This window comes from Ciona intestinalis, chromosome 11 (assembly GCF_000224145.3).
Source record: "Ciona intestinalis chromosome 11, KH, whole genome shotgun sequence".
NCBI lineage: Eukaryota > Metazoa > Chordata > Ascidiacea > Phlebobranchia > Cionidae > Ciona > Ciona intestinalis.
Window position 1 is genome coordinate 4,475,805 of NC_020176.2, and position 14,660 is coordinate 4,490,464.

At 36.1% G+C, this 14,660-nt stretch overlaps 3 protein-coding genes and 1 pseudogene across 4 annotated transcripts in view; 2 read left to right on the plus strand and 2 right to left on the minus strand.

Moving 5' to 3' along the window:
• Positions 1–5,596, minus strand: part of LOC100177874 (dynein regulatory complex subunit 2) — a 6,368-nt gene extending 772 nt beyond the window's left edge. Inside the window, exons 1-9 of one of the 2 annotated variants that reach the window (XM_002131290.5) lie at positions 5,288–5,595; positions 4,697–4,801; positions 4,112–4,259; positions 3,496–3,719; positions 2,992–3,189; positions 2,555–2,760; positions 1,972–2,098; positions 1,402–1,542; positions 926–1,041 (exon numbers count right to left, since the gene is read on the minus strand). In XM_002131290.5, coding sequence (XP_002131326.1) covers positions 926–1,041; positions 1,402–1,542; positions 1,972–2,098; positions 2,555–2,760; positions 2,992–3,189; positions 3,496–3,719; positions 4,112–4,259; positions 4,697–4,801; positions 5,288–5,437 — 1,415 coding nt within the window. In that variant the 5' untranslated portion in view covers positions 5,438–5,595. Of the gene's footprint in view, positions 1–925; positions 1,042–1,401; positions 1,543–1,971; positions 2,099–2,554; positions 2,761–2,991; positions 3,190–3,495; positions 3,720–4,111; positions 4,260–4,696; positions 4,802–5,287 lie in introns of both variants that reach the window. The other variant, XM_002131298.4, reaches the window with a different exon arrangement.
• Positions 5,597–5,879: 283 nt separating this feature from the next.
• Positions 5,880–8,005, plus strand: LOC113474686 (annotated as a pseudogene).
• Positions 8,006–9,579: 1,574 nt separating this feature from the next.
• On the plus strand, positions 9,580–11,846 carry LOC113474684 (thyrotropin receptor-like). The gene has a single exon (XM_026836734.1). It carries the CDS (start codon positions 9,642–9,644, stop codon positions 10,722–10,724), a length of 1,083 nt encoding a protein of 360 aa, XP_026692535.1. The 5' UTR covers positions 9,580–9,641; the 3' UTR covers positions 10,725–11,846.
• Positions 11,608–14,660, minus strand: part of LOC101242695 (neuronal acetylcholine receptor subunit alpha-6) — a gene marked incomplete in the record, with an annotated part of 4,965 nt that continues 1,912 nt past the window's right edge. The window contains 5 exon segments of the mRNA XM_018813946.1: positions 11,608–11,942; positions 12,377–12,489; positions 12,964–13,120; positions 13,599–13,661; positions 13,985–14,126. Coding sequence (XP_018669491.1) covers positions 11,756–11,942; positions 12,377–12,489; positions 12,964–13,120; positions 13,599–13,661; positions 13,985–14,126 — 662 coding nt within the window.

Sequence of the window (14,660 nt, forward strand, 5' to 3'; positions counted from 1 at the left end):
ACTCGACAGTGAGCATGAGGTGTATGAATACACCATGTGTGTCTGGTGTATAAGAAGACACCCATGTTATAACTCAACAGTGAGCATGAGGTGTATTAGAAGACACCCATGTTATAACTCGACAGTGAGCATGAGGTGTATGAATACACCATGTGTGTCTGGTGTATAAGAAGGCACCCATGTTATATAGCTCAACAGTGAGCATGAGGTGTATGGATACACCATGTGTGCCTGGTGTATAAGAAGACACCCATGTTATAACTCGACAGTGAGCATGAGGTGTATGAATACACCATGTGTGTCTGGTGTATAAGAAGACACTCATGTTATAACTCGACAGTGAGCATGAGGTGTATGAATACACCATGTGTGTCTGGTGTATAAGAAGACACCCATGTTATATAGCTCAACAGTGAGCATGAGGTGTATTAATACACCATGTGTGTCTGGTGTATAAAAAGACACCCATGTTATAACTCAACAGTGAGCATGAGGTGTATGAATACACCGTGTGTGTCTGGTGTATAAGAAGACACCCATGTTATAACTCGACAGTGAGCATGAGGTGTATTAGAAGACACCCATGTTATAACTCTACAGTAAGCATGAGGTGTATGAATACTCCATGTGTGTCTGGTGTATAAGAAGACACTCATGTTATAACTTGACAGTGAGCATGAGGTGTATGAATACTCTATGTGTGTCTGGTGTATAAGAAGACACCATGTTATAACTTGACAGTGAGTATGAGGTGTATGAATACACCATGTGTGTCTGGTGTATAAGAAGACACCCATGTTATAACTCGACAGTGAGCATGAGGTGTATTAGAAGACACCCATGTTATATAACTCAACAGTGAGCATGAGGTGTGCGATCAATAGGCCCCTATATAACATTACAAACAACAATATATTAAACTTACTTGACGTTAGTCTTGTGGTTGACGACAAACAGAGGATTATTTTGACTCAAAATTTCATCATTGACTGAAATTCCATCGAGATATTGTTTGAGAACGTTTCGTAATTGTTGGTTTTCCTGAAACAGAATCAATTTTAAATCACTTGTCACAATAAAAGTTTAAACTGGATTTGCATTGGTTTCCTGGCGTTGTGCATATTTACTTTTATGTAATACTTATTGCAGTTGTTTATTCTGCTGTAACATTTTACCAAGTGCCTTTAATTCTTACTCATCATATGTTTCTTGCTGAATCTGCCCTGTTTCAAAGGGGCAACATATATCACTCACAAAGCAAAATACATGGTAACTATTAAGCCGGCGCGAGGTGTATAAACACTTGTGTTATAACGACTGTCGCTTTCCCGCCAAGCGAAGATAAAGTAAGATACATTATCAGTTATTAAGACCTCATACACAATAATATGAACTCCAAACCTGAGTGAGAGTCTGCTTCTCTTTATCCAACGCTAGTTTATCGAGTAAAACTTTGTTGTAGCGTTTCCAGAAGTTTTCCAGTGATGTGTATTCATGCATGACTGCAGCAAGCGGCTCGTTTGGTGTCTCGTACACAGCTGCCTAGGAGAGGGGGGGGGGGGGGTTTAAATGCTGTGATGATATGTTAACTCTTATGAAAAAAAACAATTTCTGCGCAAGATCAGTCTGGAATAATAGTTACCCAGTAGCAACAAAAGCAAATTATTAACTCAGTTTTGCCCATCCTAATATATGGTCTTTATAATAATGGTAACTGATATAATAGTTTGGTTTAAACAAATACAGTCAGGTTAAACTGTGAGGTTGATTTAGAAAAAGATTATAAATATTCTGTTCTGTAGCTCCCAAAGCAAAGGACCCGGGATTTGAGGTGATACTTAATGTTCGGAGACATAATATAGAACCTAGGTAACCATGTTAAATAATAACAACCAATAATAAATATATGTGATATTAATATAATATCAATATATTACGGAAACTCAAAACAAACAAAAAATGCAGTTTTACTTCAACGTCCTCTTGCTCTTCTTGCGAGAGCGATGAAGCGTAAAAAGGAAGAACTTTTTCTTCTTCTGTCTCAAGTTTCCTGCACATCTCAGCCAACCTGAGGATTTGGTCTCCCTTGTCACGTACCCTGTGTATATATCTTGTTATATTGGAGATATTTGATCAGCAGATAATGTGAAGTCTAAAAGGCAGGTTTGGTCCTAATCCCAGGTTACATGAAGTGCTATGCTGTAGGACCTTACCCAATATTGAATAGAACATATATTGGTCTATTTGGCTAACTCTGGTCTACATCCCAGGTGACTTAGCGTTTCTCTCCATAAGACCTTACCCATATAGAAAACTTTAGTTGTCAACTGATGCAACAAGAGATAATGTGCCAACTCTGCATTCGCATTAATACCTCACTCATATAAAATTACAAAGAATATGGAATTAAAAGATCATTGCTTATGGCTACAGCTTTTATGATAAAAAAGGACCAATGGCTCTTACCCTGTTTACTCAAACTAATACAAGTATATTGGCAAGTAATTATCAATTCTTCTCCAAACCCCAAATCACTTATTTTAATCGAATTTACTTTTTCAATTTCTTGATAGCAGAATTGCTTTGTAAAGTTAATGTTGTGAGTTTTGCTCTGTCTGCTTCTCTCGTGTTGTTCATCTCAGTTTTTAGTTGCTGGAAATGACGTTGTACGTGCTCTCTTTCCTCGCGCAGATGGCGGTTCCTGTCTTCACAGTCACGAGCGTTCTGTTGCATCTTACCCCTTAGTTGTGTGATCGTATCCTGCATGATGATGTCATAGTATTTTTAACCACTAAGGACGATCATTACAGAGTAATTTAGGCAATTTTTCATAAAACCTTTAAATTGTTTGTGAGTGGCCATTTTTGATTCAAGTCTACCAAATTTGATTTCTGTATTGTGGATTCTAAGAACTAGTATTCCAAAACTTGTACAAAAACATTGTTTACACAGGTCTACATATGGTAGTTGAACCAAGTTATCTTTATAAACCTGAATCCTTTGCAATTTCCTCATCTGTGATTCAATTTCTTTTGCACTTTTTTCATCTTTAGTTTTTAAATTTTCAAATGCAATTTTTCTTTCTTCGGTTGTTTCGTTATAATTCTTTAACGCTGCTTGAAATTGTCTCCATAAAGTTTCAACTGCTCCTTCCAACTGGATGCGGAGAGCGTGCTTCTCTTCCAGGTTCTAAATCATGATCAACAGCTTTGTTAAATGTTGACCAAGAAACAGTTCCACAGATATTTACAAAGCTGTTGTTATTGTAATCATTTATACCTATATATATATATATATATATACTTATGTTCATTTTTTTTAAGTGAAAACGTTGTTTTTAAGGTCAAAAAAAAGTCATATCTCATTGTGGTATTACACTTACTTTGGCTTTAACCCAGCACCTATAACATTCTATACAACCTCACTCATATACAATATGAAACACTCCCTATTTTATAAAATGGTTATAAAACATCAATCTTAACATTTTCTCACTTTATTTTTGATCTCATCCCTCATGCTCTGAAACTCCTGCCTTCCATCGGCTTCCTTCTCCTGATGGTTTTGTTCCATGGCGAACATAACATCGTGGAGGGTTTGTAGTTCATGTTTGTGGCAATCGTTCACAAGAGCTCTCTCCGATTCGAACTCATGTCGAATCATTCGAAGTTCGCCTTCGTATTCATCACGTAGAGTGTTCAGTCGTCGACGATGGTGATCTGGTGGAAGGGAATTATTTATGAGGGTTTTGTGGAGTTGGTGTTTCCAATCAATACTGTGTATTAACACACCTTATGCTGGTTACATGTGTCTTCTTATACCACATTGGTGTCGTATAAATCAGACACACTTGGTGTATTTATACACTTCATGCTCACTGTTGAGTTATAACATGATCTTCTTATACACCAGACACACATGTGTATTCATATTGATATACTTTATGCTAGTTACATGTGTCTTCTTATACCACATTTGTGTCGTTTAAATCAGATACACATGGTGCACTCATACACCTAAGTTCTAATGCTAACTGTCAAGTAATGAAAAATTATGTTTTGATAAACTACGATGTCTTCTGATGAATATACCAACATGACAATATACATACCAATTAAGATATCCACGTTATCGAGATGACTGCGTAGAGCCATGTTATATTGTTCTTCTGCTTCCTCAGTGTCTTTTGCAAGCGCCGATATCACGCTGTCTTTCCGATCGACCACTCTTTCAAAAGTTTGGCTTAAAATCTCAATATCCTGGATAAATAAAATTTAAACTATATAAGATAAATGACAAAAAATAATGATTTAAAAAATAGAAAGAAATTTTATTCGTTTAAGTTTAATGGTTGTATTTGAAACACCTTCATGGAGTAATAAAATAACACATGGTGTATTTACAAGCATTGCTACTTTGCTAGATTTATTGTTAATAAACTTTACCAAATTTCATTTATTAAATTTGCTATGTGATAAAAGAATGTAATAAAATAATCACCCAAAAAGCTAAATACGTGGTAACTCGTAATCGTACAAAAGGTGTTTGAACTAGAACATTCATAATTTAACAACTGTCAAACCCAACACATGAGGATAAAGTAACATTCACTATGTTATCAGTTAACATGGGTTAAATAACAAATTATGTTTAAGTCTTGATTGGTACAAGATTGATTGAGTTACTTTTGCTTCACCTTTTTAAGTTCCTTAGATTTTGATTCCCTCATAATTTGTCTCCATTGTTGGTTTAATTTGTTGAAATTTACTTTTGAACTTTTTTCTTCTTTTGCCAGTTTATCCTGAAAATATTAACACCAGTGTTAATGTTCCCTGCAGGGTTACATTGGCAATAACCCAGTGAATTTTGGGTTGAGGGAATTATATTAGGGCACAGTTAGAATGGTATTAGGGTAACGAATCATTGAAAAAATTAACCCTTTTTAATTTTACTTTTACAAAGTGTTTTTTAAAAAGTTTTTTTTTTACAAATAAATGTTATGCAAACGTGCATCAAAAGACCCATAGCCACTCTAGGTGTATACTATATAAAATTTTAACTTTTCTTCAAGAAAATATTTGTGACCTACACAAGCAGCGCATTTTAATTCTGTAATAGTGATACTAATGCAAGTCCACTAAGTTTTTAGTATGTGGATCTACAAGACTTAGCGGACATGCACTAATTAAAGGACCATATTGGCCGAAATCCCAGGTCCTTGACAAGGACCTCACCCACAAAGTATACAATAGAAGGACCTCATTTTAATGGGACCACCCCAATATACCTTAAGAAACTGCAGCAAAACATCTTCCTTCTTCTTTCTCATCTCTTCCTCTGCCAGAGCTTTTTGTTCCAGATACAAAATCCTTTCTTCTTCCGACATCTTAGCCAACTTCCCCCCTGCCTTCTTTTTCCCGGACTTTTTCTTCGCCATTTTATTTATTTCTTTTCACCAAAGCGCTAAATATTTGAAACAAAATTACGTAAATGTTAATTCGTTAGCCAAGGATCCAAAACCCAACGATGGCGTTTCAAATCGTTCTAAACCTTAAAAACGTAACATGTAAACTATATCATCTCATAGTATCTTTATTTTAAAAACAGGTGTCCCATTTTCTTAAAACAATCGATAAATTTGATAAATATGTACTTTAATAACTTGTTATTGAACTCTAAAACGATTTTTCTAAATTACAGACGATCGCTGTATCTTTATAAAAACCCCAGTGCTTAATATGTGAGATTTGTATTACAGTATCTTTGCCACATTTACGAATATTTTTTTTTTTTTTTGTAAATCAAAACAAAAACTTCGAAAGCTTTCTCTACTGTTGTCATGGTCACATAGAGATCACATATAGCTTCACCTTTTATGTTTAGGGGGCGATATTGGTCGTGCGATATTTTACGCCTTTTGTTTGCTAGAATTTTATTAACTGAGTAATTCAATCAATGCAGTGTTGAAAATTTAAATTATAAGGATAATAGTCAGTGAAGTTTCTTTACAATTCCGTTAACTAGTTTACATGAAACTAACGACACAGTCTGTCGCATGTCTCGATGTCTGGGTAGTGACGGTTGATGATACAACATCAGCTTTGGACGAGAACAGAAAACTCTTTTCATTAGTTTTAGTTAAATGTGAAAAACATTTTTGGGTAACCTCGTTATTTACCATGCTTAATAAAGAACAAAAGATGTTCCAGGGAATTTCTAAAATTGCAGCTTAAATTTTTTTCTTACAGATTTGAATTTTACTATGTACTTATTTACTAACTTTTGATTCAATTGGAGAAATGGCTTTAGTTAGTTGGTTCTTAATCTTGTGTTTGTTGTTGAGTGTTATATGCTGTTGTGTTAAAGGTGATGTGTGCAGAAACAAATCAACGGCTTTTGGTTTTCGTTGCACGTGTAAGACACTCAAAGTACCTTGCAAATGTCAATGTAGATTGCCCCATGAAAACACAACATGGAAAAGGCAAAAGCGAAATGGTGTATGTGACGCTGTGTATGACTGTTATGATAACTTTGACAAATGCAGATGTACATTCAACCAACCTAGAACACGAACTCAAGTTTACATAGTTTCGTGTTGCTATAATATAAGCTTCCCGAAATGCACAAAACCGTCAAAGAAAAAGAATATATTTGCATCCGCAGATGATTTAATTGGAAACGTTTACCTACGTATACTGTTTTGGCTCGTTGGCGCATTTGCTTTTCTCGGAAATTCATTCGTCTTCCTGAGAACTGTGGCCAAATATACCCGGACTGGTAATCAAAGTGTAAAGCAAGGTTTTCGCTGGTTGATTCTAAACCTGTCACTGTCTGATTGCCTTATGAGCATTTATTTAATAGCAATTTCCATTCAAGGAGTTATATATAGGAGTCGGTATTCATCCGCTCACGATCTAATCTGGCGCTCGGGAAAAACCTGTCAGTTGTTTGGAGTGTTGGCTCTGACGTCATCAGAAGCGTCAGCATTTATAATGGTGACAATGACGTCATTTCGTCTCGCTGCTGTCTGCTTCCCATTTAAAATGGAAAACGCGCGGCAAATCTGGTACAGGATATCGACAACTATTGCGTGGTTGTTCGCCATACTTGTAGGAACTTCTCCAGCTTGGTATAATACGTCCGGCTACTTTGTAACTGGCCTTCTTTTCACCAAATTACACCGCAACAACAGTATCACCTACTCAATGAAAAAAACTGACTTTATAAAATTGCATACAGCTGTTCAAATGATACTGATGACCAAACATGGCAGGGAGCAAAGCGGAGTTTTGAACAGACCTTCAGGAACACCAAAATCACTGGAGAGTTTGGTTACTTTGGTAGCACCAGTGTATGCATGCCGAACATATTCTCCACATTAGAGGACGAGGCGTGGGAGTTTTCAATGTTTCTAATTATATTAAACTTCCTTTTGTTTATCTACATGGCGATATGCTACCTGGTTATTTACAAAATAAACTCGAACCCGCATAGACGGCAAGAAGGAAGGAAACTCAAGAAAAGAATCTCAATACTGGTTGCAACTGACTTTTGCTGTTGGGTCCCAGTTTGCGTAATGGCTTGCGTAAGCTTTAATGGGACCCGTCTTGATCCAACAGCCTACATTGTTAGTGCCGGCTTCTTGTTGCCGATAAATAGCGCTTTAAACCCAATCATTTATTCTAAAGTGTTGGGAAGAAGCATCAACAGTGCGGCGAGGTGGTTCAGTAATAAATGCTCAAGACTTCCCAAATCAATCCCCGAAAAAATCTCGTCCAAACTTAACCTTACGTCAGACCAAGAGATGGCGCGAGGTTCGTTACGTGAAACCGAATCGTCACTTTGATGAAATTATTGTATATTCGGTTACTGGTTTTCCCATGTATATAACCCATAAGCAACGCACATTCTATGCTCACTGTCACAAAATTATCTTTTCTGTTATTTATAAGCTCTTGCTCAATCTATCCTTATAAAACACAAAGTTCTGTATTTTATAATTGCATTTTTTAATTGACAAAGTTCTGTATTTTATAATTGCATTATTTTAATTGACAAAGTTCTGTATTTTATAATTGCATTTTTTTAATTGACAAAATTCTGTATTTTATAATTGCATTCTTTTAATTGACCAAGTTCTGTATTTTTATAATTGCATTTTTTTAATTGACAAAGTTCTGTATTTTATAATTGAAATTCCACATAAGACATTTTCTGTAGACAGTAACCTTTCTAACCATCCGGTTGCCAAATCGATTGTCACATAACCCCAACAACCCCGCACCTCATAGCATATTGTGGGGTAAGATGGTAACCATTAGCACATATTATCCCATGTTTTCTCGTGTTTTTAACATATGACGTCACACTTTAAGAGTTGTGAGGATACGGTTATATAATTACGTGGTTTAGTACTAAATGGGACAAGAAAGGAAAATAAAAACGTCCCATCTTACTCCACCGTACTATACGTCATCGGGATAAACAAACTCTTCGTCCGTGAATCGATAAACAATTAGTAGAACAACTATTCCAATGTTGATTATGACGTATGAAATTCCAGTGTTCAATATATAAGCTTCGTGTCACAGTATCTTTGCAACATAAACTAAGGTTTTGTTAAATTCTTGTTTTTTTTGTAAATCAAAACAAAAGTTCGAAAGCTTTCTCTGCTGTTACCATAGTCACATAAAAATCATATATAGCTTTACATTTTTGTATTTAGGGGACGATATTGGTCGTGAGATATTTTACGCAGCTTTTTTGGCTGGATTTTCATTAACTTTGTGAAATTCCTTTAATGCAGTGTTGAAAATTTAAAACATAAGGATAATAGTCAGTTACGTTGGTGTCTTTACAATAGATAGATAAGGTGGGATCTAACAGAGTCTTAGAGTTTATTCTGCTCTGGGTCCCAAGTCTCCATACTTCGGATCAAATTCTCAACACAGCAGCAACAGGTATATACTATATATGCTATATATATGCTTTGACAGCACCAACGATTACCTGACACTAATCCGACAATTTCTATAATAGATTCTGTTCTGATTTTCACATAAAAATTCTGGACATTTTTGTAAAATCGCGACGTTAGTTTTTCCTATATAGCTCCTATATCTTTTGGACTGAGATTTATTTTCGCACGTTGAGCTATTGTTCAGCTTCTAATGTATAATTAATAACAAGACGAAATAGTGACAGGAAAATAACGAACATATACCTCTTACTTCCTTTTACTAGTCTACATGAAACAAACGACACAGCAGTCTGTCGCATGTCTGGGCAGTGACGGTTGGTGATACAACATCAGCTTTGGTCAAGCAGAATAGAAAACTATCAGTCGTTTTATTAGTTTTAGTTGAATGTGAAAATCATTTTTGGGTAAGCTTGTGTTATTACCATAGGTGCCTAATTAAAACCAAAAAGCGTTTTCAGAGTATTTTTAAAATTGCAGCTTAATTTTAAAGTAACGTACGTGGTAACTTGTAAGCTGGCACGAGGAGTTAAAACCGTGTTATAACGACTGTCGTTTTCCGGCCACGCGAGGATAAAGTAAGTTACATTCATTCATTCATTACATTCAATTTTATTCACAGGATTGTTATACAGATTTACGAGCCTGTGATTAAACTGGAGATATGGCTTTAGTTAGTTGGTTCTTAATCTTGTGTTTGTTGTTGAGTGTTATATGCTGTTGTGTTGAAGGTGATGTGTGCAGAAACAAATCAACGGCTTTTGGTTTTCGTTGCACGTGTAAGACGCTCAAAGTACCTTGCAAATGTCAATGTAGATTGCCCCATGAAAACACACCATATAAAAAGCAACAGCGAAATGTTGTCTGTGACGCTGTTTATGACTGCTATGATCACTTTGACAGATGTGGATGTACATTCAACCAACCTAGAACACGGACCCAAAACTACACAGTTTCGTGTTGCTTTAATAGAAGCTACCCGAATTGCACAAAACCGTCACAGAAAGAGCATACATTTGCATCTGCCAATGACTTAATTGGCAACGTTTACCTACGTATACTGTTTTGGCTCGTTGGCGCATTTGCTTTTCTCGGAAATTCATTCGTCTTTCTGAGAACTCTGGCCAAATATACCCGGACAGGTAATCAAAGTGTAAAGCAAGGTTTTCGCTGGTTGATTCTAAACCTGTCACTGTCTGATTGCCTTATGGGCGTTTATTTGATTGCAATTTCCATTCAAGGAGTTGTATATCAGGGCGGGTATTTATCCGCTTACGATCTAATCTGGCGCTCGGGAAAAACTTGTCAATTGTTTGGGGTGTTGGCTCTGACGTCATCAGAAGCGTCAGCATTTATAATGGTGACAATGACGTCATTTCGTCTCGCTGCTGTCTGCTTCCCATTTAAAATGGAAAACGCGCGGCAAATCTGGTACAGGATATCGACAACTATTGCGTGGTTGTTCGCCATACTTGTAGGAACTTCTCCAGCTTGGTATAATACGTCCGGCTACTTTGTAACTGGCCTTCTTTTCACCAAATTACACCGCAACAACAGTATCACCTACTCAATGAAAAAAACTGACTTTATAAAATTGCATACAGCTGTTCAAATGATACTGATGACCAAACATGGCAGGGAGCAAAGCGGAGTTTTGAACAGACCTTCAGGAACACCAAAATCACTGGAGAGTTTGGTTACTTTGGTAGCACCAGTGTATGCATGCCGAACATATTCTCCACATTAGAGGACGAGGCGTGGGAGTTTTCAATGTTTCTAATTATATTAAACTTCCTTTTGTTTATCTACATGGCGATATGCTACCTGGTTATTTACAAAATAAACTCGAACCCACATAGACGGCAAGAAGGAAGGAAACTCAAGAAAAGAATCTCAATACTGGTTGCAACTGACTTTTGCTGTTGGGTCCCAGTTTGCGTAATGGCTTGCGTAAGCTTTAATGGGACCCGTCTTGATCCAACAGCCTACATTGTTAGTGCCGGCTTCTTGTTGCCGATAAATAGCGCTTTAAACCCAATCATTTATTCTAAAGTGTTGGGAAGAAGCATCAACAGTGCGGCGAGGTGGTTCAGTAATAAATGCTCAAGACTTCCCAAATCAATCCCCGAAAAAATCTCGTCCAAACTTAACCTTACGTCAGACCAAGAGATGGCGCGAGGTTCGTTACGTGAAACCGAATCGTCACTTTAATGAAATTATTGTATATTCGGTTACTGGTTTTCCCATGTATATAACCCATAAGCAACGCACATTCTATGCTCACTGTCACAAAATTATCTTTTCTGTTATTTATAAGCTCTTGCTCAATCTATCCTTATAATAGACAAAGTTCTGTATTTTATAATTGCATTTTTTTAATTGACAAAGTTCTGTATTTTATAATTGCATTTTTTTAATTGACAAAATTCTGTATTTTATAATTGCATTTTTTTAATTGACAAAATTCTGTATTTTATAATTGCATTCTTTTAATTGACCAAGTTCTGTATTTTATAATTGAAATTCCACATAAGACATTTTCTGTAGACAGTAACCTTTCTAACCATCCGGTTGCCAAAGCGATTATCACGATTGTCACATAACCCCAACAACCCCGCACCTCATATAGCATATTGTGGGGTAAGATGGTAACCATTAGCACATATTATCCCATGTTTTCTCGTGTTTTTAACATATGACGTCACTCTATAATTATGTGGTTTAGTACTAAACGGGACAAGAAAGGAAAATAAAAACGTCCCATCTTACCCCACCGTACTATACGTCATCGGGATAAACAAACTCTTCGTCCGTGAATCGATAAACAATTAGTAGAACAACTATTCCAATGTTGATTATGACGTAAACAATAAGGAAGATTCTATCCACCAATGAGCTTACAAGCTTCCATTCGTCTTTTAATTTCTTTTCTTCCGCTTCTTTTTGTTGTTTTTCACAAATGTATCTGAAAATATTTTTTTTTACGCAATATATATAAAATTTTAAAGACGAAGATTTTTTGTTTATTTATTTTTAATTGAGCCAAAAACCTCATAGCAACAAAGACTTAAAATAAACCATATATAGACAAGCGAATAACATTTTATAAGTTCCAAGTTTAAAACGCAATCTTTAAGCATAAAAGTATTAGTCACAACAAATGTTAAAACATAACAAGAGGTGTCCTGATAAATGGAATATTTAAAAAAATATTTTATCGTCTCATTTGGTAGTAAACAAAATAATTACAGAATTTTTTCACCGTAATATATCGCGACTCTAAGAGCGGCGTAAAGTGGTAAAAACACGGTTAGGAAACATGGGAACTTACGACGGTATCCCATTTTACCCCATATAGTAATTGACATTAATGTAACTTGCTAGCTGCCCACAACTTACATTAAGTTCTCTATGCTCTTGTTGATTCTTATTAGTTGCCTATCCATGTGTGTATTCATCATAACATTGTGTGTCATATGCTTGGAGTAGTATCCAGACAACTGCAACCTCTCCTTAAAAATATGTTCAGATTAAAGGCACATATTTATCTGACATGAATTTGCTTATGCCTGTTTTTTTGTATAATAAAAACCAATTATGGATAAAACGGCAGACTCAATATATTGCCATTAACTAATGCAACTTATTTATCCTTGCTGGCGGGCTTTCCATCGTTACAACATGGTGTTCTATTTCACACACCTTGTGCCCGCTACCATTTACAACATGTAACTTTGTAGCTGATTATTTTTATGTACGGCGGACAATTTATACAACCTATAAAGGACCACTGGTATTGAACAATTGCTGCTAAGTGTCTTGCCCAAGAACACATACGCGCACAATGGTAGCAGGGAAGAGCCTTGAACCCATTACCGCTGGGTTACATAGGCAGGCGCGCTAACCACTTTGCCACGGCGTCAGACGAAAAAGTTTTCTTTTGTGGTAAAAAAAGAGAAGTCTTAGTTTAATATTACATAACTCACCGCCCCGTTAGGGTGAAGATTCATACATCCTGTTTCAAGCTTATCACGATGATGCATTCGAGCAAGAGAACGTTCTAGAATCTTCCCGAAACAATAACGTTTGTTGGTTGAAGGGTTCGTTGCGACAGGAGAATAATAATGTTTGTATGAGGTGTTTCTGTCGGAATATTGAAAGTATATTTCGTGACTTTTGTTTCAACCAAAATTAATTTGTTGTAAATAAACCCAACTTGATATGTGGTTTATTCATACTGTATTATATGTTTAGCATCCATTTTACTCCACAGGTTTTAACTGCTAACGTGTTTTTAACGGATATAATTTTGTTGCTAATTCACTTCTCTTTGTTGTTTTAAATAAACTTATATTTCCCAAGGCATTCAAAGAAAATAAATATTTCTGTAATGTTACAGTGGGGTGAGGGAAGATGGGACACCTTTAGCACAAAATATATAAATATCCTGGTCGTGTTTTAAGCAATTAACAATGGTGCTTGAAAGTCGCGAGGGCAAGGTTTTATAATTCTTTGAATGTTCTTTGTTTATTACTAAAATGTACGAGAAAATAGAATGAAAAGGTGTCCCATCTTCCCCCATCCCACTATATATCTTCTAGTGTTATGATATATGTTTCACCTTTTAATTGAATTACCTTTGCGAGGAAGTCGACCCTTTATTGGAGAACTTGAGAATAAATATCTTAAATATAAGAATGCTGTGTAGACATTATGCTTACTAATTGAGATATAGCGTGGACGACTTTTGGACACATGGTGTATTTATACACCTCATGTTCACTGTCGAGTTATACCATGGGTGTCTTCTTATACACCAGACACACATGGTCTGTTCATACACCTCATGCTCACTGTTGAGTTATAACATGGGTGTTTTCTTATACACCAGACACACATGGTGTATTCATACACCTCATGTTCACTGTCGAGTTATAACATGGGTGTCTTTTTATACACCAGCAGACAAATGATATATACAAACCATAATAAATATAAATTACGTACTTGGGCAATATCTCAACAAAGATGCGACGAATCATCGGTGGCATAGGATGACACTTAGGGTGACGGTAATACATGTTCACTGTTATGATTGACACGGCTATGGACAGCGTTACAAAGATTGTCGTCAACAGGAGATATTGTCCTGTTGATAAATTATTTGTATGTGACTGCAATATTATACCAACACTGTAATAAATTCCGCGAATCCGGATCTGATGGTCATAGAGTTAAACGATTCATTTGTTTGTTACTGGCTGTCCAAACTATCAGCCATACAAAAAAAAAGAAAAAATCCCCAAAACAATCTCCCACAAAGTAACATACATGGTAACTCGTATAAGCAGGCACGAAGTGTATGTGAAACAGAACACGCGTGTTATAACGACTCCCGCTTTTTGCCACGTGAAGATAAAGCAATTAAGTTACGTATTCATTCATACCTAAAAGGGGAACCACCAGTGACGTAGAAGGTACGATATCAATGATTAGAATAAGAAACACAGTGAGGGCGACCAGCACTGAGATGCATAATGTGATTTTCTCCATGCTTCCAACAGGAAGGAAAAATACCTGAAATAACAAAATTTGTAATGTTCGTTAGACTTGTTGTCTGAATTAAAATATACTTCTCTGGGGTGTCCTATACGAACCTATGTTATAACTCGACAGTGAGCAT